Below are 26,228 nucleotides of genomic sequence, written 5' to 3' on the forward strand. Positions count from 1 at the left end.
GAGGCCGGTGCATCTCCTCTGTGGCTCTGAGCTCTGTTCTCAGTCCGCTTTCTCTCTGAAGCCTGGTGATTTTTTTGTTTCTCTGGTGATGGTGTTTTCTGGCTATGAAAGGCGCTGATTTTGTGCTAATGGAGATTGGTTGTTAGCGGGTCTCTTAAGCCCCGCTTTTCTCGGTCGCCATCTTCCCAGAAGTCCTGAATGGTCATTTAAATATCAGCAGTCTAACCATGTGAACACTGTATATAATTCAAAGATCCTCTTTTCTATCATAAACCAAAAGATCTGCTTATACATTTCAAATCATGGTGGTGGAGATGAGGTTAAAAATTAGAGGCTGGATATCTTCATCACAACCACTGGATGGCAATAGACGTTAACAGTGAGTGGAGACGATCAATAAAAAAAAAACACTATTTGATTTCCTCTGCGTTTTTGGATGGAGAATTAAATACATCTCAAGATGTTAGAAAGAAGTAAACAAGAGTGAGTTTGGAAGTCAAGGAATTGGTTTTTTAAGGGCATATTCTGCTTTGACAAATGCTTTGTATGCAGATAAATGCAAGATTTCAGTACTCGGCCAAAAGTTGTAAAAAATTGAAGCACCTACCAGAAGGGAATTGTGGAGCCAGGATGCTACATTTACTGAGTATTTGCAGTTTTGAACTGAATTATGTATAAGCAGTAGTGCAATTTTTTGATATTGTGTGATAAAATCATGCCTACTGCTCCCTATCTGTGACTGGAAGGCTGCAGCTCACCCCTCCCTCAGGCCTTCTCCCTGTACCATGAATTTCTAAGCTATCGACAGAGGCTACTTAGAGGATTCCTCTGATCCGGGAGGCCTCAAACTCCTGGGGCCGTGCATGGCCAGCAACTCTGTGTCTCCATCACACTTTTTTGGGACCTCTGTTCTGGAAGCGTTGAGTGGTGGGGAGATGATAGGAAGCCTCTTCCAGAGTGGGCTGCCAAGACCAGGGTGTGCGTATGTGATCACCACTCTGTGCCTCCCAAGAGCAGGCGGAAGTCCCAGAATGAACAGTATACTTTTTACTCAAAACCTCATTGACCCACAAGAACCATTTTAACTAGTATCCAAGCCCAAATAGGAAACCTAACTTTCAGCACATAGCTGGCATAGATAGGCCTTGGGAAAGGCGCAAAGGTGGAGGACTAGAGGAAGAACCTGGCCAAAGAGGATCTAGAGAGAGCAGCCTCCACACAGCACACAGCCCCTGGAACAGCAACTGTGAAAAAAAAATATTTCTTTATATGTATTTAAATATGGTACTAGGGTTCAAACCAAACCCAGGGGCATTCTACCTCTGAGCTACACCCCCAGACCAATTTTACTTTTTATTTTGAAACAAGTCTCACTAAGTTAATGAAAGTCTTGCTAAGTTGCTGAGGCTGGCCTCAAACCTATGATCCTCCTGTCTTAGCCTCCCAAGTACTGGGATTCCATATATGTGCCACAGCACTTGGCTATAATTCTCAAAGTCTGATGTGCCTACAGTTCACTGAGGGAGCTTCCTAATAAAGCAATTTCCTCAGTCCTTGCTAGGAGGTCCTGGTCTGGGTTCAGGAATCTGTATTTTAGCAAACTGCTTTTGATGGAAATGGCTCACCAACACACCTCTAAGTAGTGTTCTTAAAAGCAGTGTTTTAAGAACACTACTTAAAAAAAAAACCAAATGGTTCCACTGAGCTCCGAATCCACCCACCCTGTCACCCATCCTAAATTTCCAAATGGAGAGAGAAAAGTGCTGAGTTTGGGCTTTACCTGGTAGGAGAAGGACACCTGGCCCAGCCCAAGTCACTTAAACACAAAAGGGCCAGAGAAGAGACAGGGCGGACTCAAAGCACTAAGTAAACTTTGAATAATGACCATGGCCAAGTGAGTCTGGAGCTGCAGTAACAGACCCTGTGCTGTGCTTGGCCCCTCCCAGCCCAGACTGAGGCTCTGCTCTAAAACCATCTTTGCTCTGACTTTAACCTCTTCTCTGGCAGGCTATTGACTTGTCTTTATTTATTAGTATACTTTTGATTCATAAGTAGAACCATACTTTAGACATTCTAAAGCTTTAGTGACTTTCTGGCCCCTGCCAAACCTGCACCTAACTCAATTTAAATAACCCATTTGCTTATCTACACTGCTTATTTCACAAGAAGTCACAGTTAATCTTCACAGGTACCATATCTGACCCTCACCCCAGATCCAATTTCAGCTACCCCAATACCACTGTCACCTAAGCACATGAAAGCCCCAGATGTTTGGCCATAGAAAGAGGCCTGAAGACTCGTGCTCCAGCCTAAAGGACACGTCAGTGTCATCGTAACCTTCATCCATTACTCTCCAACAGCAGACACAAAACAATGTTCAGTGACTAATGAAGCAGCCTCAAACTTTGGGGTTTCTCTCCTCTATTGTAAATATTTTTCATTTGTTTGTAAACATTGTGTTAATAAAACCTGAATTATAACTTACAAGGAGTTGGAGAAAAAGTCACCCATATCATCAATACAAAGCAAGAGTAAGTCCTAATAAGGCAGTCTCCAAAAGAGATCTCAAACCCATCCATTCCTCTCCATCTTTACCACTATTACATTCTCCCAGCCACAGTCATATCATTCCTGCAGTAACTTCCTAATCAGTGTTCCTACTTCCAAGCTTCTCCAACCCTTTTTCCCTACAGCAACCAATGCAACCTTTAAAAAATAATGCAAAGAAACTACTCCTATCAGTCTCACTCTTATGTGTGAGGAGGGGTGAGTGTCAAGGTGGGACCTGAAGGGGAATACACCAAGACCTGTGTTTGTTTATACGATTTTTTTTTTTTGGTGGTACTGGGGTTCCTGGAAACCCTTCTACCTCCAGGCTACACTCCCAGACCTATTTTTTATATTTTATTTGGAAACAGGGTCTCTTAAGCCAGCGTGGCTGGCTGTGAACCTGCACAATCCTCCTGTCTCCGCCTCCCAAGTGCGGGGATTAAAAGCGTGCGCCGCCACGCCCGGCTGTTTATGTGATTTTGAACCTCACTAAGATGTATACTTAAAATGCACCGTAATTTTTTTTTAATACAACAAAGGTCATATCACTTCCTACTTTAAAAGTCTTTTGGTGGCTTCTTATAATGCTCAGGAAAGATCAAACTCGACACCATGGAGTGTGCAGAAAAGAGCACTGCCAACCTTCAGCACTTTCCTGCCGCTTTGCCTCTGCCCACCACATTCTGGCAACATCTTATTATTTCCCCCATTCCTAGAACATGCCCAGAGCCTTCCTGCTTCTGGCTGCGGCATGCTCTGTATCCTAGAACTTTCTTGAATCAGTTCTTGCCAGAGTTGGCACCTCAGTTTCTTCCTACTTAAAGACCTAAAGACCTATGACCTTCAGATCTAAATGCCACCCTCACACATCACTATCAGTTTCCTTGTAGTATCGGCCCCCTTCCCTACCTGTATCTGAACTCCACTCAAGGTGGATTTCTTCTGTCTTAGTCTCCACTATGTTGCTGTGTCAGGCCCAGGTGGACCCTATCCACTGACCCAGAGGAAGAGCGAGTGAATGAGAGCCTTGCTATGGCAGGCCTGGCACAGCCTTGCATCAAATATATGTTGCCTGTCAGGATCCAAAGAGTCTAGAAGTGCGGAGACCATATCTCAATATTCCATGCAAACTTTAGAGGAAAGTGAGGCTAGCCTTGAAAAAGGAAGAGGATCCCCTGGGGTCCATTTTGGTTCTGAAAATTAGAACTATGTGAATTATATCATCTAGACTCATCATTACAGGTGAAGAGGATTTATTTGAGGGTTGCTAAAATAGCCTGCAGAGGGAGTCAGAATCATCAGATGAGTATGATTATTAAGTATCATTACTAAGTATGATTATTATTTCATGGAGGCACCAAAATGTATTCTGTGAACTCTCTCTATAGGCAAGTTCAGGAATGACTTGAATCCATTTTAGAAGCTAATAATCTATGTCTTACACTATGCCTACGTCAAATTTACTAAGGAGTTTGGGCTTCCTATGATGTCCCAAGATGTACAAGAACCGTTCCAGATCTTTATAACATAACCTGGAGAAGTCTCAAGAATATCTGTTCCCAGAAATAACAAGTGCTGCCTGGCATGGTGGCTCACACCTATAATCCCAGTGTGGAGCGGCTGAGACAGAGGGATCAAGGTCAGCCCCAGCAACTCACAAGAACCTCAGTACCTTAGTAAGATCCTGTTTCAAAATAAAAACAGAAAGGGCTGGGGGTGTAGCTCAGAAAAAAAAAGAAATTAAAAATTCTGGGGGCTTCCAAGATTTGGAGCAACTCTTGTCTAAGGCTGAGAAGGAAACCCCTAATGTCCTGAAGCCGTTATTTTAAAAACATAGATGAATGTGCAGCTGGAACAATGCTAATATTGCGATTGTTTCAGTAAAAGCCAGTGAAGAAGTTTAGCTACTAGAGCCTCATCCTGGGGAAGCCTCGACAAGGACAAAGCTTTTGATCACTGGGCAAAGCCTCACAAGAGTAGCACGATGGCTCTGAATCTTCTGAGACTGGAAGCCCAATTTCTCCAAGTTTTTACATGGTCTATGTTGGCACAAGAGCCAGGCTTTATTCAGCAATCAGTGGTCCATCTGGTTGAAAGCTGATACAGGGACACAGCTATGGCAGAACAGCCCTAGTCCTCAGGCTGATTCCGAAATCTGTACCATGAAAGGCAAGACTTTCTAAGAACTTTTCAGCATGATTTATAATTCAATATCATGGAAGCAAATAAATATAAGACTAGAGTATAATGACTCTTTTTAGAATTACAGGAAGGAAAATCTAGGTGTGAGTGTCACACGTCTGTAATCCCAGTATTGGGGAGGCTGAGATGGGAGGATCCCATGTTCGAGGTCAGCCTCAGCAAATAGTGAGACTCTCATCAACCTAGCAATACCCTTTTCACAATAAAAAATAAAATAGAGCTGGGGGGGTACTTCAGAGGTAGAATGCCCCTAGGTCCAATCCTCAGTAACACACACACACACACACACACACACACACACACACACACAAATACAGGAAGAAAAATAAATTGGTTGCACTCATTTTAGTTCTCTCCCAAATATTTTAAGAAATAAACAATATCTAGTACCATAATGAAAAGTAATAGCAAACATTATTAATGCTAGGCAGATGAAATTTATTCTATGTAAGAATACTCCCATCTGGTAGCCTTCTCACAAGTCAATCTCAGCAAGGAAGGGGGATTTTTTTTCCTGCCATAGAGTTCAGGAAGGCACCTCTCTCACCACAAGAGAGGGGAACTGCTGAGCCCCTCTCATGAGCTTCAATGTAAAAACAAGGTATGTTCTAGGAATCCTCAGGGGTTTTTTTTATTATTATTATTACATGTCCAGACCACTTAGCTCATCTTCCTGCAAAAGAAATTCTCAAGCTTCAGTGTGCTTGTTTAGAGTTCAGATGGAGACCCCACCTATTCTCATTCTGTAGCTTTGGGGCAGAGGCGGACCAGGAACTTGGATTTTTAACAAACACTCCAGGAGCTTCGGAGGCACTGGGTATCCCGGCAACACTAAGGAAATAAATGCTTAAAGCCATATTTCTTAAACTGGGTACATTCCTGAAGTTTCATATGTTGTATCTTTATTTTGATGGTAATCTTTCAAATATTAGGAACACTTTGGGTCATGTGGATGATAACTTTATTACCAGACACTACTGCAGGACACCACGTGTTGACAATCAGGTCCCACCAAACATCTTTAGCTTTAACCCCAACTAATGAGTCTTTACTCAGATCCATATTTGGTTCATTTAAATGACTTCATCGCACTTCACTGGATGGATGGACAAAATCATCTGCTTACCTCCCTCTTGATGGAGTGTCGTTACAAATTTTCTCATCACTGTGGACAAAGCTATAGGGAGAATACTTATCTGTATTTTTATAGGCATTTACACATATATACAGTGCAGATAGTTTTTGCCCCTATTGTAACACCTCTGTGGAATAAATTTCTAATCGTTTTTAATGGTTTGACCACTTAGAACTATAATAGTCATTAGCAGATTACCCTCCCCACATAGTGTTTTGATCCCGCCAATTATTATCATGTGAGTTGAATGATGTTCAAAGGGCATCACTTCATTTGTTATGGAAACGAACAGAAGAAAGATAGGAGACTTTGACAAGTAAGACAAATGGCCTTTGGAGGTCTGTGGGATGCCCAACAAAGAGTGGGAAAATGGGCTTAATGCTCCAAAGTGAGAGATTTGAGAGGCGCCATGACCCACGGCAGTAGCTGAACGCCTGCAGCCGTAAAGCAGCCCGACAGCAAAGAGGACAGGACGAGGGGGTGGGGGGAGCCAGCGGAATTGGACTGGAGGCAGCAAAAGAGATCAGAGAACAGTTGAGAGACTGAGAGAAGAACCAGGAAGGAGAAACACCTCTGCAATAAGGAAGGAAAAAGTTCCCAGGAGTGAGCGATCTCCACGTGAAGCTGCTCTTGTTCCCTATTTTCATGATGGACGAAATGCTAAAAAATGGTATGCTTAATATCCTATCACTTGTAGTATAATAAAAAAAAGGACACATGCCTGATTACTTAAAGAAAATTTCGGAAAGGAACAAGAACAACAATAAAAAACAACAACAACAAAGGCCTGTGGTTATCGCTGAGACTTGAGAATGGGGAGTGAATAGGGGAACTTTAACTTTTTATTTTGCTCTATTTTGTACAGCTTGAACTTATTATTATGAATGTATAATACTTTCTTGATGATGTTTTAAGGATTGATCAGCAGGATAATGTTAAATTATCAGGGGACAAGAAAGATGAGAGTGAAAAGAGACTATCTGTCTAGCAAGTAGGAAGTCACTGGTAACTTAGTCAAATGGCTTTAGGCAGAAATGTGGCAGCTAACTGCCGTGGCCTCAAACACTGCTTCTGAGCTTCCCTGAGCAGAGGAATCATCAGGGGATCTTGTTAAATTGCAGATTCTGATTCAGCAGGTCTTGGATGGAGCCCGAGATCCTCCGTTTCTAACAGGCTCCCACATGATGCCCACAGGGCTGATCCAAGCACCACACAAGTGAGCTGCATGATAACACAATCAGAATGCAGGGACCGCACCTCAGAACAACAAGAACACCACTGCCCAGTGCATCCCAATCAAATAGGTTTGACAAGGACTGAATATGTAGCCTGATGAGACACACTGGGTCTAAGTGTTTCACTGAGAATTCTTATTGGATTTTTGCTCAGATGTTCCTAATGTTTAGGGCTAACCTGATAGAAATAAAAATATATCTACCCCATTCAGAGTCTGAGAACAAGATGTTCTAGAAGGTGTAGGGGAGAAAAAATATGGGGGGGGCAGGAGGTCAGGGGGTACAGAAGGGAAACTGAAAGACAAAGAAAGAACAGTATTTGGGGTATTTGGGGCTGCAGTGCAACAATAGCAAAGGTCTCTGAAAGGTGAGAAAAGTCCCAAAATAGAGCCTTTCAGAGCACGTGCACCAGTGAACCTGATGCTCCCTGATGGTGCCTGGTATGGCGCTGTCAGATAGCTGCCAAAACTTACTCTAAATATTTCTAGACTCTTCTTAACTACATCCCAGAAAAATCAAGATATTTGCAAAGACAGGAGGATAAGCAGGCACGCCTGCGAATGCAGGAACTTGAATACATCTCTACTGTCAAACGCTCCAGTGGACAGGGAACCCCAGCTGACTGGATCTCACTCCTGAAGGCAGCTTCACTTGGCAAGAGCACAAACCTACTGTCCGGTGACGGTGATTAAGGACAGCCTGGAGGAGGCTGGGCAGCGCCGAGCCCTTCTTGCCCACGGAGACAGAGCAGGTGAGACCAGAAGGAGGCCTCAGGTTTCAAATACCCTGCTGGTGGTGCTGAGTCACTTGGCTGGCCCAGCAGAGCCTTTGAGAATGTCTCCATAGATAGTGGAGCAGAGCAGAGGGTTTCAGTGGGAGACTAGATTTCAAAGGATTCCTCAGAGCACGGGAGAGCAGAGGTCATTCACCCGGCACGCCTTCATCTTTTGAAAAGACTGCCACTCTTGCCGCTCTGACGTCTGAACCTGGCAGCAGAGGGTCCAAGCCTTATGAGGGAATCTGGCACAGAGATTCGAATGACCCCAGAGGGGCCATAAAAGATGCTCTGACGCCTCCACATTCACAGCTGTGGCTCTCCATTCTCCACAGCTCTTCGTCAGATGTGGTCAGACAGTCCCAGCTGTTGTGTTGTCTCTCAAATTTACTAGGAGGGAAATGGGCCTGTAACATTCCCTTTGCTCTTCAGCCCTCAGACTTATTTACTTTCAAGGAAAAAAACAAATCACACTGAATAGCACCAAGCACACGGTGATTATTTGGGGAATACTAGGGAATAAAAACGGGATGCATGCAGTACAAGGACAGAGACACACACGCAGCATGCTTCAAGTTCAGCTGCCCAGGCCTCAGGAGGCTGAAGGCTGGTCATGCTAATGCTGTTGCTCGTAGCCCCCGCAAGCTGCAGGGTTCTTCCCCACCACGGTCGGCGTGGTGGCAAAAGGATCCACATGAGTTTTAATATCCACCTAACAAACACACATTTCAGCTGCTAGGTTTGTCGTCTATAGCCTCCCTATCGCACACACTGAATACCCTCAGGAGTATTATTTGGGAACTCAAGAGTCAACGGTATCAGCCCCCACCTGATGCCACACCAGCAACCTCGTGGCCGGGTTGTCGTTTTGTATGAGTCCCACATTCCAATGTGTTGATTTAAAGAATTTAGATGCTAGCTTCCTCTCTGTAATGAAAAAGATTTTGCCCCATATGTTAGAAGTTAGTGAAGACACAGGAAAGAGAGTGCACCTCTCTATAGTATTTGGATGATAAAAAAAAAAAAAGACTTCTTCTTTTCCTTCATTTGCAGATCTCATCTGGGATTTTTCAAAGGGAGAAAATAATCACCACATTAAAATTATTCCAAGTTATAAGTGACTGTAAAGATAAAATCACCTTAGGTCTTGCTTAGGGGAAGGAGAAACTCTAGAACCAACTTTGGACCTTGTCTTTCTTGATGGTCTAGGACAAAAACGTTATCAAGAACCCCAAATCAGCCAAACACGGTGGCCCACTCCAATAATCCCAGTACTTGCGAGGCGGAGACAAGAGGATCACTTAAGGCCAGCTTCAGCAACTTGGCAAGCCCCTATTTCAAAATAAACAAACAAAAAGGCTGGGGGCAAAGCACTGAAGTGTTAAGCTGAATGGCCTTGGATTCAATAATCCCCCCCCCCAAAAAAAAATCCAATATCTTGGAGGGGAAAAAAAAAGCGGCTTTCACTTGGCCCGTTCAAGAAACACCTTTGGTGGGCAAAATAAACCATATACTGGTGGGTTTCAGCACGGAGGGACCTAGCCAGTCCTCAACAGTGAGGAGATGGGACACTGGATGGGAGCCTGGACAATATCAAGAAAAGCATCCCTTTCCAGGAGATCCAGAAGCCCAGCCCTGGAATGAAAGGCCGTGTGCATGTGGCCGATTCAGCAGCTCTTGGCGCAAACACAAAATGGCCTATTAGGCTCAGGCTAGGTGCTCAGGTTCGCCGGCCCAGCTCAGCTCGGAGCCCCAGGCTCTGACAGCACCTTCTGCTCCAGTGGTGCCTCTGACTTCCAGCTGTGCCTCCCACCCATCTCCCCCGAACACCCCAGGGCCCAGGGGGAGACACCTCACAGCCCGCTTCAAGCAGCACAGTGCCAACTCACCCTTTTGCTTGTTGAAGAAGGGCAGAGGGGGCGCGGGGCCGGGCCCTCGCGGTGCAGGGCCCTCGGGGGCCGCAGGACCGGGGTGTGCACTGGCGGCGTCTGCGGGCTTTCCCGGCGGCGGCGGCGAGGGCGGCGAGGGCGGCGGGGGCGCCGGGGCTCCGTTCCCGGGGGGCAGCTCGGGGCCGGCTCGGGGGGCCACCGCGGGGTAGGTGAAGGGCCCCGGCTCGGCCAGGCCCCGCCGGCTGGGCGGGCGCTCCTCGGCCCGGGCGCCCGGCTCCTCGCGGATGGCGTCCAGCGGCCTCACCGGGGGCGAGTCCTGCTCCCGCTTGGGGCTCTCCTCCGAGGCCGAGGAGGCGTCGCAGGACTCGATGATGAGCTCGCTGTCCAGCTCGGCCTCGCGCTCCTCCCGCAGGATGCTGTACTGGATGGACGGGGAGGCCGGCGAGGGTGGCGGGCCGCCCACGGGGCCGAAGGTCGCGTAGCCCGCGGGCAGCGCATCCTCCGAGGCCATCGGGTCCTCGGACACCAGCTCGATCTCCGAGTCTCCGGACTCGGCGCTGCTCGCCTCGTGGTCCAGGGGGCTGGGGATGGTAGGCAGCCCGGACCGGGCCTTGGCCTCGGGTCTGTCGGCCACCTGGACCACAGGCCGCGGGCTCCCGGCCGTTTCATAGGATAACCCCTTGGCTTCTTTAATGGCAGTGATCAGCTCGTCCTCGGAGAGGCTGCATTTCCCCTGGGACTCGGCAGCAGATGGCTCTGTCGCCCCACAGAACACAGAGGAGCCAGAGACGTGCACACACACGGACAGACAGATGGACAGAGAGAGAAGAAATAAAACAAAATTCCATTAGGGGAGATGTTTTGTTGTTGCTTGAGAAACACACATCTCATTAGCACAAAAATAGTCTGTTTCCAAGGCTATGCTGGAAAGACAGGCCACCTTAACTAAAAGGCTAATTACCGTTGTGGCCCAATTAATCAGTGTTTTACATACTTATCCATCTTCATCTAGCTATTTTAAAATGACCCAGCTGTTTCTTAGGAACAGAACCTTGGCTGGGTTTTTTTTTTTTTTTTTTTTTTTTTTTTCCCTCTCCTCTTTCAATGTGGCAAAGCTCTTAGAAGGCGTTGTTTTAGTTTCCGATTCATTCTTTCTGGGCAATGTTTCAATTTTGCAGATTTCAACAGATAACCAAATGTATATGCATCTAATTGGGCTCATCAATATCAACCCATCTGAAAATTATCCATTATGCTGTGTCCAGGGCTGCTCATGTTTTCTCCTCTAAAAAAAAAAAAAAAAAGGTAATATTGGAGCTTTGAATAGAACTTGACTTCTGAGCCTTACATTTCCCAGAAGAATCTTTTTAGTGGAAAGAATAACTAGAGGGAGCTGGTAGGAGAGTTTTTGCCATTCCAGCACGCGGGCTGTGCACATCATTATCCGTAGGGCACACGGCCACGGCAGCACTGGGGTCCTTTCACTCTATTCCCCTGCTCTAGAGGAGAACAAAGCCCAGGAATCAACCCCAGTCTCCTGGGCCTTCTGCCTGGTGTTTATCCAGATGGCCTGAAGGCTACACTGGCAATAGTGCTGAGTTTTCTCTCCCTTGGATGAGAGGACCTGGGATCACCATGACAACAGCTTCTGGGAGCTTCATTTTGCCTTGCCAGAGAGCAAGGCCTTCCTTCAGAGTAGTTGGGACAGTGGTCTCTGGTCCTTTTGTGAGTAGCTGTCCAAAGATTTCTCCAAATTATTGAGGTCACTGGGTGATGGAGAGAGGGGGAGGAGCAAACAAATCTATAACTAGGTTCTCTGCTGCCTTAGCATTGTGGGGGAAGCTCAAAGGAGAACACATTGGAGAGGTTTATAATGCTCTATAAAGCAGAACCGACCTTATCCGTGCATCATACATTCATTTATTATTGACTAAGAACTTACTGTGTGGCAGGCCCTTTTCTAGTCATTTTAGAAATATTAATGATTGAGACATCTAACAAAGCCTCTGATATTCTAGTGAAAAAGAACACACACACACACACACACACACACACACACACACACACACACACACACCCTATTTAAAGAAAGTGTATGGTATGTTAGAAGATGATAAATTCAGCCAGGCATGGTGGTGCATGCTCGTAATCCCAGTACTTGGGAGGCTGAGACAGGAGGATGCAGGTTTGTAGCCTGGCTCAGCAATTTAATGTGACCCTATTTCAAAATAAAAAATAAAATAGGGCTGGGGGTGTAGCTTGAAGGTAGGATGCTCCTGGGTTCAATCTCCAGTACAACACACACACACACACACACACACACACATACACACACAAGGCACGAGGAGGAGGAGGAGGAGGAGGAGGAGGAGGAGGAGGAAGAGGGGGAGGAGGAGGAGGAGGAGGAGGAGAGGGAGGAGGAGGAGAGGGAGGAAGAGGAGGAGGAGGAGGAGGAAAGTTCCATGGAGAAAAGTAGAGTCGAGTAAGGGAATCAGGGGGGCTGGGACAGCATGAGATGAGTTTGCACCTTTAAAAGGGGGGGGTCAGAATGGGCCTCACTAAGAAGTGAACCTATATTTAACACTTGAAGGTGGCAAGAGAGTGACTCACGGAGATATCCGGAGGAATAGCACGCCATGCACGCAGAGGGAACAGATAGTGCAGAGGCTTAGAGGTGGGAGCTGGATGATTTCTAGATATTGGAAGGAAGCTGTTAACTCTGCTGGGAGAGAAAGCAGGAAGAGTAATAGAAGAGATCAGAGCTATAGAGGAGGGTCGGATCTCTTGGGGCTTCTAATCTGAGGAAAAGAGAAGTCTTAGAAATGTTTTGAGAATAAAAATATATGATTTTTTTTTTGCAGCTGTTTGGGGTTGTTTATTAAATGATATGTCTGCCCCCTCCTCCTTTTCTCCTTCCTCCCACACACATTTGCTTCTAATCTTCTATTAGTTTATTTTCCACTTTAAATGTGTTTGTTTTTCTTTTTAAATGACTTAAAATAACAACTTCATTATTTTATGTAATTTATTTTTTAAGAAATTTATTGTATCATAGCTAGAGATATTATGGCAAGTGAGGTCAGCCAGTTGCAGAAAATCAAGGGTCATACATTTTTTCTTGTATGTGGAAGCTAGAGAGAAAACAGAAAGCAAAAGAGACCTCAGGATAATGAGGAGAGAGACCAGTAGAAGAGTGGAGGGCTTTTAGGAGGGAGGAAAGGAGAACTGATGAAGGAAACAGTTCAAATAATGCGATATCCACAAATGAAGGAATCACTGCCCATCTCAGTGTGTGGGGGGGAGAGGAAGCCCAGGAAACACACCGAGTGCTGTGTACATTCATGTCTGTGTCACTTTGAACCTCACTGTGATGGATAATTACAATGCATCAATTCAAGTCCAAAAACCTATCATATGAATTACAATGCACCAATAAAAGTATATTAAAATATAATCATTTATTGTATGCTGCTACTTTTAGAACAGATAGCTTCTCAGTAAGCTGTATGTACAGTTCTTGGCTATGATTCCAAGCAGCATAACAGTTTAAAAGTTACATTGGTTTACTTCTGAATGACAGGCTAGAGCAAAGAAGAGGAAGATAAGGGGTAAAGACTAGTGTCACTGTAAGTGGCAGCAGCATCACAGCTCCATCTGCGAGCATCTGGCGGTGACAGGCACTTCACATATGGTGCCTAGAATCTAGCAGCAGTCAGTTAAATGACTATCCAATGTCACCAAGCTGGGTTCTCTTTCTTTGCCCCCTTGGGCCCACTCCTATCTTTCTGCGCCCTATTCTGTGTTTTCAAAGGTTGATCTATATACAAGGCCTTGCCTGGATCCTGTCGCCTCTGGTTTCTGATTGTTTTCAGCCAATAGGAAGCAATGAAAAGCTTGGAGAAGAGAGATGTTGAGGTTTATAGTCACCACTGCTTTTATTTTGTGTGTGTGTGGGGGGGGGGGGGACTGAGGATTTAACATAGGGACATTTTGCCTTTGAGCTACACTCCTAGCATTGTTTTTATTTTTTATCTTGAAACAGGGCCTTGCTAAGTTGCAAAGGGCCTCAAGACTGGTCGTAAACCTGTGATCCTCCCATCTCAGCCTCCCAAGTACTGGGATTATAAGCATGCAGCACCATGCCTGGCCCACTGCTGCTTTTAAAGTTCCAGCTTTGGGCAGGCTTTAGAAATGCTGCTTCTTCCCCTTGCTCCTTTAGGTCTAGGGGTTGATATGGCTTCCTAGGATTAAGGCTTCACCATCATTTCCTGGTCCTCTTCACGGTATTAACACATCTGTGAATGGCCCCTTTAAACTCTGGAACCCTTACGTACATCACTGGTTTCCAATCAAGACCTTCAGAAATACAGCCTCAGAGCTAGAAATCACTTGACCTACCTGAATCTGAATTCATGTCTTTCTGTTTCATGTGTTTTTAACTACCTCGTGCTATCTCTTTTTATAAAGGAGGTGGAGTGTGAGGTGGGGCCACTTACATTTTGAAGAATGAGAATGCAAGGAGAAGTAAACTAGACTCCTATCTCGTGTCACATGCAAAGATGTACTTCAGATGGACCAGTGGCCTGAAGAAGAGATAATACTATACAACTCCAGAAGAAAATGAAGAAGTAGGTCTTCATGACCATGAAGTAGATAAAGGATTCTTACATGTGAAACCAGATACAGAGCAACAAAAGAGAAATTGATGAACTGGGCTTCATTAAAATTAAATGCTTTTAAGGGATGGAAATGTAGCTCAGAGGCGGAGGACTTGCCGCCTAGCATGTACCAAGGCCTGAGTCTAATCCTCGGCCCTATATATATGTAAATATCATTTCTAATAAGGAATCTGTAGCTAAAATAAAAGAAAATTATTACAAAAAGACAAATAGCCCAATCTAAAACATAGACAAAGAACTTGAATAGACAGTTCTCCAGAGAAGATTTACAGGTGGCCAAAAATCACATGAAAATGTGCTTAGCATCATTATTCACAAGGAAAACTACAAGTCAAAACCACAATGAGATATCACTTTATACCTACTTTGATGGCTAAAATTAAAAAGTCAGATAAAAGCAAGTGTTGACAAGGATGTGGATAAATTGGAACACTCATACACTACCGTTAGTAATAAAAAAAAGGTATAATTGTTTTGAAAATAAATAGAACACTTTTTAAAATATTTAAACACTCCTAAGTGTCTCTATAAGAGAAATGAGAAGGTATGTCCACATTAATACTTGTACATGAATAACAGTATTCAATATAGCTCCCCAAATTTGAAATAACCCAATATCCCTTAACTAGTGAATGGATAAATAAAATACAGTGTGTCCTTACAATTGGACATTATTTATCCATAAAAGAACGAAGAACAAATCCATAATAAAATGTGACTAAACCTTGAAAACAATATGCTAAGAGAAAAAAAGCTAGTCACAAAAAACCACATATTGTATGATGCAATGTATACCAAATGTCTAGAACGAGTAAATCCATAGAATCAGAAAGTAATTAATGACTATGGAAAGTAGGCAGATTTGGGAGTGAAAAGGGTGCAAGGTTTCCAACGGGGATAATGAAGATTCTGTAAATTTTATTGTGGCGATGCATCATAACTCTGCAAATATACTAAAACCCACTGAATTGTACACTTCAGATGGGTGAGTTGTACGGCATGTGGATTTTATCCCAATAAAGCTGTTAAAAAAGAAAAGATGGTAGAAGCATTGGATCTGAAGCAGCATTCAGGGAGCGTCCAACCTACTTCTGGCTATCCCAGAAGAAAAAAGGAACATTAATTATGTTAAGCCACCAGACATTAGGATTTATCTGAATCTGAACTTACCATTTTGATCCAGATTCTACCCCAACTGCCTGCCTCGATTTACTGGCGATCTCACATTTCATCTCTCACCTGCTGTGCCTTCCCAATGGCATTTGACATGTCCACTCCTCCTTTGGTTTCTACACCACCATCCTCTTCTGATTTTTTTCCTCGCTCTCCTGACCTCAGCCACCTTTGTGAGGAACTCACTATTCTCTCCCCAAGCATTAATTCTGGCCTCCCCGGAACTTTTCCCTGAGCTCAGTCCTCACTACTCCATCTAAGGTGTTTCCCCACTCCCTCCCTCACTAAGTCTCAGCTCTCGCCCTGGCCCTGCCCTGATGGCTCCAGCTTTATCTCTCCTCGAGAAGGAGAAGAAATCTGGACAGAATGGCCTATGGCACCAACTCTCAGAGGAACTTAGAGGAGGTAACCGAGGAAGCTGATTTGAATTGGCCTTAAAATATAAATGGACCTTTGAAAGGTAGATGTCTAAGAAGGGAGAGATCGCCAGCAAAGATGTGGCTGAGGAAACGGAAGGGTTGTGTTAAAGGTTTAACTAGGGTATCATGATAATGATAACAGGTGATGTAAATAAAAAGGTAAGCAAGCCCCTCTTCCTGAGAGACCCTGGAAACTAGTTTAAAAGTCAATACTTTATCAGTGAGGCATAGGTGGGTCCTGGAACACTTAGAATAAATGTAGGAGAAAAAACAGTAGAGGGTGATCCATTAAGAGGATACTACAACTGGGCATGGTGGTACAAGCCTGCAATCTCAGTACTTGCAAGGCTAAAACAGGAAGATCACAGGTTTGAGGCCAGTCTCAACAACTTAGTGAGACCCTGCTTCAACATTTAAAAATAGGGCAGGGGTTGTAGCTCTTAGAAAGAATGCCCCTGGGTCCAATTCCCAGTGAAGGAGGAAAGAAAGGAAGAAATGGAGGGAGGGAGGGAGGGAGGAAGGAAGGAACGAACGAATGAACGAACTAAGAAGTAGAGGAGGAGGAGGAGGAGGAAGAGGAGGGGGAGGAAGGAGAAGGAGAAGAAGAGTAGAGGAAGAAAAGAAAAGGATACTCTAAGAGTTGAAGGGAGAGTTGAGAGCCTCTGTCTAGCCACTCAGACTCCGGGGACTGACCCAGCTCCTGCTCTCACCACACTCCCATGCAGCTGGGATGCACCGTTCATTCTGCACAACTGGGAGTCCCCGGGCAGCTTTGTATTTGTTTGTGTAGTGATTTGATTAAAGCCTGTCTCTTCACTCTCCTCCACTTTACCTGGCCCCAGACTGGAAGAGCCATTGAGGTCACTGACAGCCAAGGTAGGTTGTTCACTAGCGTGACCATGGCACCTAGCAAAGTGTCTGTCATGCAGGAGATAGTCTGTAAGTGATGCTCTGCTGAGAGCCAGTACTTTGTGAATTTACCTTATTTCTTTTTTCTTTTCTTTTTTTTTCTGGTGGTACTGGGGTTCCTGGAAACCCTTCTACCTCCGGGATACACTCCCAGACCTATTTTTATGCTTTTTAAATTTGGAAACAGGGTCTCTTAAGCCAGCATGGCTGGCTTCAAACCTGCACAATCCTCCTGTCTCCACCTCCCAAGCACAGGGATTACAAGCATGTGCCACCACGCCTGGCATTTGACTTTCTTATTTATTAAGCAATAATAAATGAACTCCTTCTGCATAGGATCCCTTCCTTTTCTTCCATTTATATGTAGGATTATGTACCATTCTCAATATTGTCTTATCTATAGACACTAAAAGAGTGACTCAAGCCTCAGGAGGTGTCATAAAGTTAGCAACTTCCAGTATCTATAGGCAGACTTCCATGATGCTGGGGCTCACAGCAAGAGGGGAGTGCACAGGGCAGCCCCTTGGGATAAAAGGAACAGGGAGAAGACCTCGGGGACAAGCTGATTTCTCCTAACACGCCTGTCAATATTGTACTTATCTGTTGTCACTTGGCTCAAGTGTTTTGAGGCAAGGGTGCATGTGAAGAGAGAATTTGAACATGGGAGAAAACTGTCATGGGTCAGAGAAGTTTCTCTTCTTAGCTAAATCTTTCTTCAAATGTTTATTCAATGTAACTATAAAGAAAACCATTGTCCTAACTCTGTGCTATCAAGTGGACAGTCCAAGACCATGAAACTCAAAGATCATATGAGCCAGATCTGTCTTTGTCTTCTCTTGAAGTTGTTTAAGAACTCCAGTGAGGAGGAGAAGGAGGAGGAGGAGGAGGAGGAGGAGGAGGAGGAGGAGGAGGAGGAGGAGAAATTCTCTAATATCTAATAGATCCTGCCTCAAGTCTTTATCACCTATGTTGCAAAGCGTATTTTTTCCATGAGGCATGTGCCACATCAGTGGACCCATGTGGGCTGCGGTATTTCCTTCTCCCTTGGGACTGAAAAGAGTTCTTCTGGACTGACCACAAGACAACCCTGGAACTCTGAAAAAGTAGTTCATGATACAGCTTACATCTCTAGAGGACCAAGTATATTTATGTCATGGAATAGTAGAGGGTATTACTCTGTGGCCAGAAGGAGGAAGCTTTGAATCCCAGGTGTATCCCTATCACATGCTGTAAGCCAGGACAAGCCACATAAAACCCATGTGGAGCCTCAGTTTCCTTAATCGTCATCATGATCCAAATCCTAGCATCTCATGTGCGGTCCTCTGTGCCTTTGCATCTCCAAGGGTTGGAGGCTGCCCCTTTCTTCTACCTGTTGGCGCCCCCCTGCTCCCCTGAGATCCAACTTCAGACTCAGTTCACCTGGGGACCTATTGGGCCCCACCACTCCTCAGCACTCTATATGTCTCTTTCTCAGAATACAAATCACACTGGAGTGGGGCTGCTTTCTTTGTCACAGGGGAGGGCAGGAACTGCATTTTTGTTTGTTTAATTCCGGCATGACCAATGCCCCACAGAGTACCTGGCCAAAAGAAAGTGTGTTGAAAGTGTTTGCTGAGTGACTGAATGAATTTGAAAGTCAAGGATTTGGTGCGAGCGATCTTGGTCCAGTGCTCCCTAGGAGCTTCACAGTGGACCAAGTGGAGGTAACATCAGAGGAGAGGGATTGAGACTTTAGGGAAAGCAGAGGGGAGGGTCTTTCATTAGGCGACTCTGTTCTAATACCTGGACTTTTAAGCATCAGTAGAAGCTCTTTCACCTGAGATGCTGAGCAAAGCTCTACTGGATCTGGCTGGAATGCCAGGCGCTTAGGCAGAGAACGATTTGAGGACCTCTTCTGGTTCATCCTGCAGCCTCATGGGCACTGGGGAGGCAAAGGGCAGGAGAGGGGCTCAGAGGTCACATGATAGGGGGGTACAGGGTAAGTTGAGGAAGCGCCTGCCACCACCCTGACCTTCACCTGGGGCAAATGGGGTTCCCTTTGTGTTTAAAAGAACCTGTCTGAGTATGGCTCAACTTCCTACCTTGAGTAGGAGCAGGAGAATACTCAAATGGAAAAAGATCATATCCTAGTGAATTCTAGACGACGTTAGCATAAGTAAATACATCTTTTAGTTTTAAAAAATGAAACCAAGCTGGATGCAGTGGTGGGTGCTTTATAATACTTATACTTGGGAGGATGAGACAGGAGGATCACAGGTTTGAGGCTAGCCTCAGCCACTTAGCAAGGCCCTCAGCAACTTAGTGAGACCCTGTTTCAAGATAAAAAAGTGTTGGCGGTATAGCTTGGAGGTAGAATGCCCCTGAGTTCAGTCCCCAGTATCAAGAAAGAAAAAAGAAAGAAGCACTGCAAGCAGAACTTGAATGAACTAAAGAAATTTAAATGGCACTACTGAGAGAGAAGAGAGGGGGAGGAGTCGCTCTTCCTGAGAGTTCCTTCCACTCACTGACCATGCCACCCCTGAAAATCCTGGAGCCTCTCTCTCCCTCCTCCTTCACTGTACAGACTTCGGGCTGGGCCAGGCATGTTAACTACTGGCCAAGGCGCCTCTCCAGCATGCCACTTGGCGACCAAGGTGTCCAGGAGGAATGCTAATGGAGGCCGGCAGCACCTTCCCTTCTGCTCTGAACACTAGGGCCACAGGAGGACATTAAGGTTTTCAGTGTCATCTCACTTCCCCTCACTCTAAGAAAGATTTCACAAAGAAAATCTGATAGGCTGGGCATGGTGGCGCACGCGTGTAATCCCCGCGCTTGGGAGGCGGAGACAGGAGGAAAGCCAGCCGCGCTGGCTTAAGAGACCCTGTTTTAAGATGTAAAAAAGTATAAAATAGGTCTGGGAGTGTAGCCCAGAGGTAGAAGGGTTTCCAGAAACCCCAGTACCACCAAAAAAATAATAATAATAAAAGAAAATAAAAGAAAATCTGATAGGATTTCAAGGAAAATCCCAGATCTCAACTTCATACAAAGACACAGGTCTAAAAAGTTTGCATGCTAATTAAGTCAATTAATTAATTAATTAAGACTTCAGGGGATCATATATTCAAGTATTTGGGACACAGGTCTTCATTCCTTAAAGGGTGTTTTGGGGGTCCAGACCACTGTGTGGGTTTCCCCAAGGTGGGGCATGCCAGCACCTTTACCTGTTCCAGAAGACGGGGGAGTGACAGATCCTGGGCTGTCATCTTCTGGCTCTGAGACTGTGACGGTGGGGACAGTGTCAGGACTTGGCTTCAGACAGATATCTTTCTTCTCGGGGGAATTCTCTAGAGTAGCAGTGGCAACAGGAGGTTCTATCTCTGTCAGCGTGATTTTGACGGGGGCAGTGACCCGAGGGGCACCGTGCTGCTCCTCACAGAGATCGTCTATGTAAGGGGCGAAGGTGGATTCTTCAAATAAGTGGTCCTTGACGATCCTTCCCTCCACAGGGACTGGCTTGTCAGGCTCTCTCGCCCCTTCTGGTTTTGTTGAGATTTCTGTGTCCTTGCTCTTAAAGTCCAAGTCTTTATCTTCCAACTTGGGGTGACGTTGCTCCTGACATTTCACCTCCTGCGGCCTGGAGATGTCAATGTACTTACAGCCTTCTGCCTTCATCTGGTCCAGGGGGTCAGCTAGGATCTTGTTCACTTCGTTGGACTCTGCAGGAGTCATTTCGATTCCAGAATCAGAACTAAATAAGCCACGAGACTCCATCCCAGGCATATCAGGTAGGGAGGGGCCAGGGGTTCCCAACTCCTCAGGGCTCTCTGAAGTGGTGACGTGGCCGTTTTCTTTCTGAAGAATTCCAGTGAAATATGTAGAATCCTCGTGAGGAGAGAAACTGATGTCGGAAATCAGAGATGTGTAGCATGTCCCTTCCCCATCCTTCGGTGTCTTTGAGGAGTAATCTAGGACACTGGCGACAGCTGTCACACCTGTCGATCAAAACAGAAGCAAAGTGTGAGTGGACGCACAGCCCAAGGTCTCTGTCCTGCCTCACCCGCCGGCCAGGCCTGCCTAGGGGCACAGCATCCTTTCTCCTCAACACGTGGGCATGCCTTGGATCATGGCATCTAATCCTCCTCGTCTCCTTGATAGGCTAGAGCGCTGGTATTCTCCGAGTAGCATAAGCTATCAGGCCCACATTCACTGGGGACAGATCCCAGAGGACTAGAAAACTGATTTCCCAGATCTCAACACACAGTGACAATTTGATTCAATGATATTTAAAAAGAAGTCCTTTTTACATCTAAAGTGTTAAGGTGTCTTAAAGTAGAGGTGGACGTGTAGGCTAGTCCAGGTCTGTAAGTGTAACAACAGGGTGGTCAGCTTAAAGTAGGATCTTAACGGGGTGCTTCCCTGTTTCTCCAGTTTCCCTCCTCCTTTGGTTTCTCTCCTCGTTCACTCTTCTACTGGCCAGTTATTTTCTTTCCAGTGATATTCAAAATGCCCCACTGTGAATTCCTTCTTTCCAAGCAGGAAAAGAAAACCCTTCATTATTTTCCTTTGCTTGTAAAATGCTACCAGAGAAGAAAACTAACATTTATTGAAGATTTGCTATGTGCTCAGAAGTGGAATTTCTCATTACTTATAACAAGTTAAAAATTGTGTTTGTTTGCTTTTTTCCCAGTACTGGGGATGGAAGCTAAGGGCATTCTACCGCTGAGCTACACTCCCAGCCCTATTTTTTATTCTTTATTTTGAAACAGGGTCTCACTGAGTGGCAAAGAACCTCACTAAGTAGCTGAGGCTGTCTGCAAACCGCGATCCTCCTGTCTCAGCCTCCTGAATGCTGGGATTACAAGCGTGCGCCACCACGCCTGGTTTACAAGTTAACGATTATTCACACCAGTTTTTATAAACGAAGCCACATGCATAAACACACACATAGCGTGCACAATATAAAAACCCTAAAGACACATATGGAGAATATACCAGACTAAGGTACAATGTAGTGACATAATGAGATCAATAGTTAACATTCAAGTGGTTGCCCTGTTAGACAAAGCTCCAAGATTTTCATTTGTACTGACTTGTTTATTTATCAGAACAATCCTAGAAGGCTAGTAGCATTGTTAAGTTCATTTTATAGATGGGAAAACTGAAGATCAAAGAGGTTAAATAACTCGCCTTGGATCTCACGGGCAGTACGCAAAGGAGCCAGGATTTAATCCCAAACAGCCAGGAAATCTCCTCAGGTGCGTTGTACCTCCTTAAATAAGCTTGTAAAGTGATCACTTTTTTGTCCCTAAGTAATTTTGCTTTATTATTAATACAAGTAGATGTGACTTTTGTCTTTCCTGGCTTTCTTCTTGGTTGCAACAAGCCATCGTTTGTCTATAGAGAATGGGAAAGCACAAAGCCTCTCCTCGATGGACTCTGGCCCTCTCCCACCTCAGTGCTTTGGCTTCAGCTGCTTTCTCTTCTTGGAACACTCTGCCTCCAGATACCGGCATCCCTGACTCCCGCATGTGCACATCTTTGCTCCAATGTCACCTCCGTGAGGAAGAGCATCCTGATGACCCCACCTCAAATCACAGTGTGCTCCTCTTCACGCTCCCTATGAATCCTGCTCCCTTCTACCCTTCTCTACGTTTTATTTTTCCTGTATAACGCATCTATTTGTTACTTAATTCTTGATTATCTCTACTTGCTAGGTATGCCCCATGAGGGCAGAAATCTTTGACTGCTTTGATCACTAATGTAGTCTAGAAAACAGAACAAGTTCTGGAACTTAGTAGATATTCAATAAATATTTGCAGTCAGGTGGGGTGATGCATGCCTATAATCTTAGTACTTGGGAGGCTGAGGCAGGAAGGTCACAGGTTGATGGCCAGCCTCAATAACCTAGGGACATCTCTCAGCAATCTGTTTCAAAACAGAAAATAAAAAGGGCTGGGGATATTGCTCAGAGGTAGAATGTCCCTGTATTCAATCCTGGGTACCACATTAATTAGTTAATTAATTAATTCACAAAATGAATAAATTCACAAAATGAAGTAAATAATTATGAAGTTTGGAACTATAAACAATGCTAGAATTATACAAGAAAACAGGTTGAAAGATTCCTAAAAATTGTTGAAACACTTCATTTACCAAGTGGCCTACTCTAAACAGCATAATGGCTCAAATCTGTGCAGTTCAGTGAGGCTTCTAATTGCACTTCCTTTGCATATGGCAGGTCTCTTTTTCAAGTTAGAACAAAAAATAGCTCAACAGCAAAAGGAATAATAGCGACGATAAGCCATATTGCCTAAATATATATAGACCACCAAAAGGAAAGCTGTTAAAACCATGAATGCATAAGCACCTTTACTCTAATAAATTCTTAAAGCTTCTTTCATTATGAGTTCAGCCTACTTGTAGACTTCAGTGGAGGCAGGGAAGTCAACCTGAGGTATTTCAGTACTGAGATTCTCTACTGTTACTATCTGCAACCACTTGTAGGTGCTAATAAATTGCAGGAAAGTATGGGTATGAATTGTCTGGAGGTATGGGAGTTGGAAAGGGAAGACACAGTGGAGAGCTCCCGGCCTGCATCACAGCCTGCATCATCCAACTATTACTTAAGGTTTCCATTGCAGGGGGCCACAGGGCTCCTGGCCATTATCACTCATATCTGGCCTGTAGCACATCTCTCCAGCCCACTGCCCCGATGCTAGAGAAGACTCACTGAACATGTGTTTCTCACTCCGCAGCCAGCCCCAGGACTCTGACCTGCCTTGCTGGGTGATCCTTAAAAGTCTGCAGCCTGGTGTTAGAGACAGTGCAAATCCCACCTTTTCACAGCCAGTCTCTACTACCTCTTATTTACTCTTCACTCTAGCATACAAAGCCTCTTACAGCCTTTCTAGCTCTTTCTCCCACTTCCCAATTCAAACATTAAGCTCCAGTCAATGTAAACTACCCATCATTTCTCCAGCACCTTATCCTTCCAATTTCACATCCAAATTTCTGTCCTTCAACTTTAAGCCACAAAAAATAAGACAATCTGAATGCCACCTCCTCCATAATGATTTGCTGACTAGTCTTTGTTTACTTAAGCTACTATAATAAAAATACCATAAACTAGGTAACTTATAAACCAACAGAAATTTATTTCTGAAGCTGGGAGGTCTAAATCAAGGTGCTGGTAGATTTGATGTTTGGTGGGTGGCTGCCTTTTAGGTGGCCGTCTTTTTTCAGTATTCTCACATGATGGAAAGATTGAGAGAAATCTATGGAGCCCCTTTAATATGGGCACTAATCCTCATGACCTATTCACCTCCAAAAACCCTCATTTAGGGCTTCAGATTTCAATGTATAAACTTTGGAGGGACCCAAACCATTGTGCTGACCACATTTACAGGACCACACCCCTTCTGAGTGTTCTCCCTCCCTTTTTTTTTCTTTTACTGAGGATTGAATTTAGGTACATTGTACCTCCAAGGTATACCCCCAGCCCTTTAAAAAATACATATATATATATATATATATATATATATATATTCAAACAAGTTCTTGCTAAGATGCTAGGAGTCTCACTAAATTGCTGAGATTGGCCTCAAATCTGTCATCCTTCTGTGTCAGCTTCCAAAGTACAGGAATTATAGGCGGGGCACGCCAGAACCGCCGGGGCCTGGGTCGCGGGACTCTGGGCCCCGGGCCGGACTGAGCGTAGCACGCCAGACTCCTGGAGAAACCGGGCCCAGTAAGACCCTGGGTCCCAGGCAGGCGTCACGCAGGGCACACCGGACCCCGGAAGAGCTGTGGCCCGGGTCGCAGGACTCTGGGCCCCAGGCGGAGTACTGCAGAGCATGCTGGACCCATGGGGAAACCAGGCCGGGTCACAGTGCTACTGAGTGCCTGATCCCACTACCTCCTCAAACCACACATACTGTCTTCCCTTCTTGAAAAAAAAAAAAAGGGAAAGAAAAAGAAAAAAGAAAAATATCAGAGAGGAGTTAAGAAGGCCGGTGGCAGATGCCAGGATACTGGAGATGCAGACAAATCTTATCCAAATGCACTGGAACTTAGGGAAAAATTCCCTGTGAAGAAGGACTGCTGTTTCTCTATATTGTTAAGAATCTTGGATATCACGTGTAAAGAGAGAGTTTAGCGGAGACCAAGGAGAAAGGTGGTGTTGAAAGCGGTCTCTGAGATGGCGGTGGAGACTTGTATTCAGGAGAAGCAGAAATCGGATCCTACCAACCTTATTTTTTTTTTAAGAAATTACACCAAATGTCGAATGCTACCGTCATGCATGCTTAGGAACACTGGACAACATTCAGAGTGGTAAAAGAGCTTGGGAAAGATTTGAAATGGTGGAGGCAGTGGCAATGGCAGTGGCCAGTACTCAGGGGAGGCAGAGATCTGATGCATTACACCTGGAACCTTTGAAATAATAACCCCAGAGGCAGAATGCTACCACCATGCACCCTCGAGAACGTGGGGCAATTGGTTGGGCGAAGAGGATGCTCGGATTGGAGCCTGCAGAGGGGTGAGGCCGGCAATGGACACAACAAAGCTGGGATTGGAGTCTGCCGTGAGGCAAGGCCGGTGCTGGAGCCTCCGAGGCCGGGATCGGAGCCTGCCGAGGGGTTAGGCCAGTGCTGGGGCCAGTGAGGCCGGGATCGGAGCCTGCCGTGAGGCAAGGCTGGTGCTGGGGCCTTCGAGGCCAGGATCGGAGCCTGCCAAGGGGTTAGGCCGGTGCCGGGGCCAGCAAGACCGGGATCGGAGCCTGCTGTGAGGCAAGGCTGGTGCTGGGGCCTCCAAGGCAGGGACCAGAGCCTGCCGAGGGGTTAGGCTGGTGCCGGGGCCAATGGCCGACATTGGAGCCTGCCATGAGGCAAGGCTACTACTGGGGCCTCCGAGGCTGAGATCGGAGCCTGCCGAGGGGTTAGGCCGATGCTAGGGCCAGTGAGGCTGGGATCGGAGCTTGCCGTGAGGTAAGGCTGGTGCTGGGGCCTTCAAGGCCGGGATCGGAGCCTGCCAAGGGTTAGGCCGGTGCCATGGCCAGCAAGGCCAGGATTGGAACTCACCGTGAGGCAAGGCCGGTGCTGGGATCGGAGCCTGCCGAGGGGTTAGACCAGTGCTGGGGCCAGCAAGGCCGGCATCGGAGCCTGCCGTGAGGCAAGGCAGGTGCTGGGGCCTCCGAGGCCAGGATCGGAGCCTGCCGAGGGGTTAGGCTGTTGCCAGGGCCAGCGTGGCCGGGATCGGAGCCTGCCGAGGGGTTAGGCCAGTGCTG

General features: G+C 45.7%; 1 protein-coding gene across 2 annotated transcripts in view; it reads right to left on the reverse strand.

Moving 5' to 3' along the window:
• The window catches only part of RTN1 (reticulon 1), a gene marked incomplete at both ends in the record, with an annotated part of 233,372 nt that overhangs the window by 94,322 nt on the left and 112,822 nt on the right, over nt 1–26,228 (reverse strand). Inside the window, 2 exons of one of the 2 annotated variants that reach the window (XM_080706858.1) lie at nt 9,787–10,542; nt 20,167–20,937. The exons of the other annotated variant lie outside the window; for it this stretch is intronic. Coding sequence (XP_080562984.1) covers nt 9,787–10,542; nt 20,167–20,937 — 1,527 coding nt within the window. The remainder of the gene's footprint in view (nt 1–9,786; nt 10,543–20,166; nt 20,938–26,228) is intronic. 2 annotated transcript variants of the gene reach the window in all.

This window comes from Muscardinus avellanarius, assembly GCF_963383645.1.
Source record: "Muscardinus avellanarius genome assembly, chromosome: 12".
Taxonomy (NCBI): Eukaryota; Metazoa; Chordata; class Mammalia; order Rodentia; family Gliridae; genus Muscardinus; species Muscardinus avellanarius.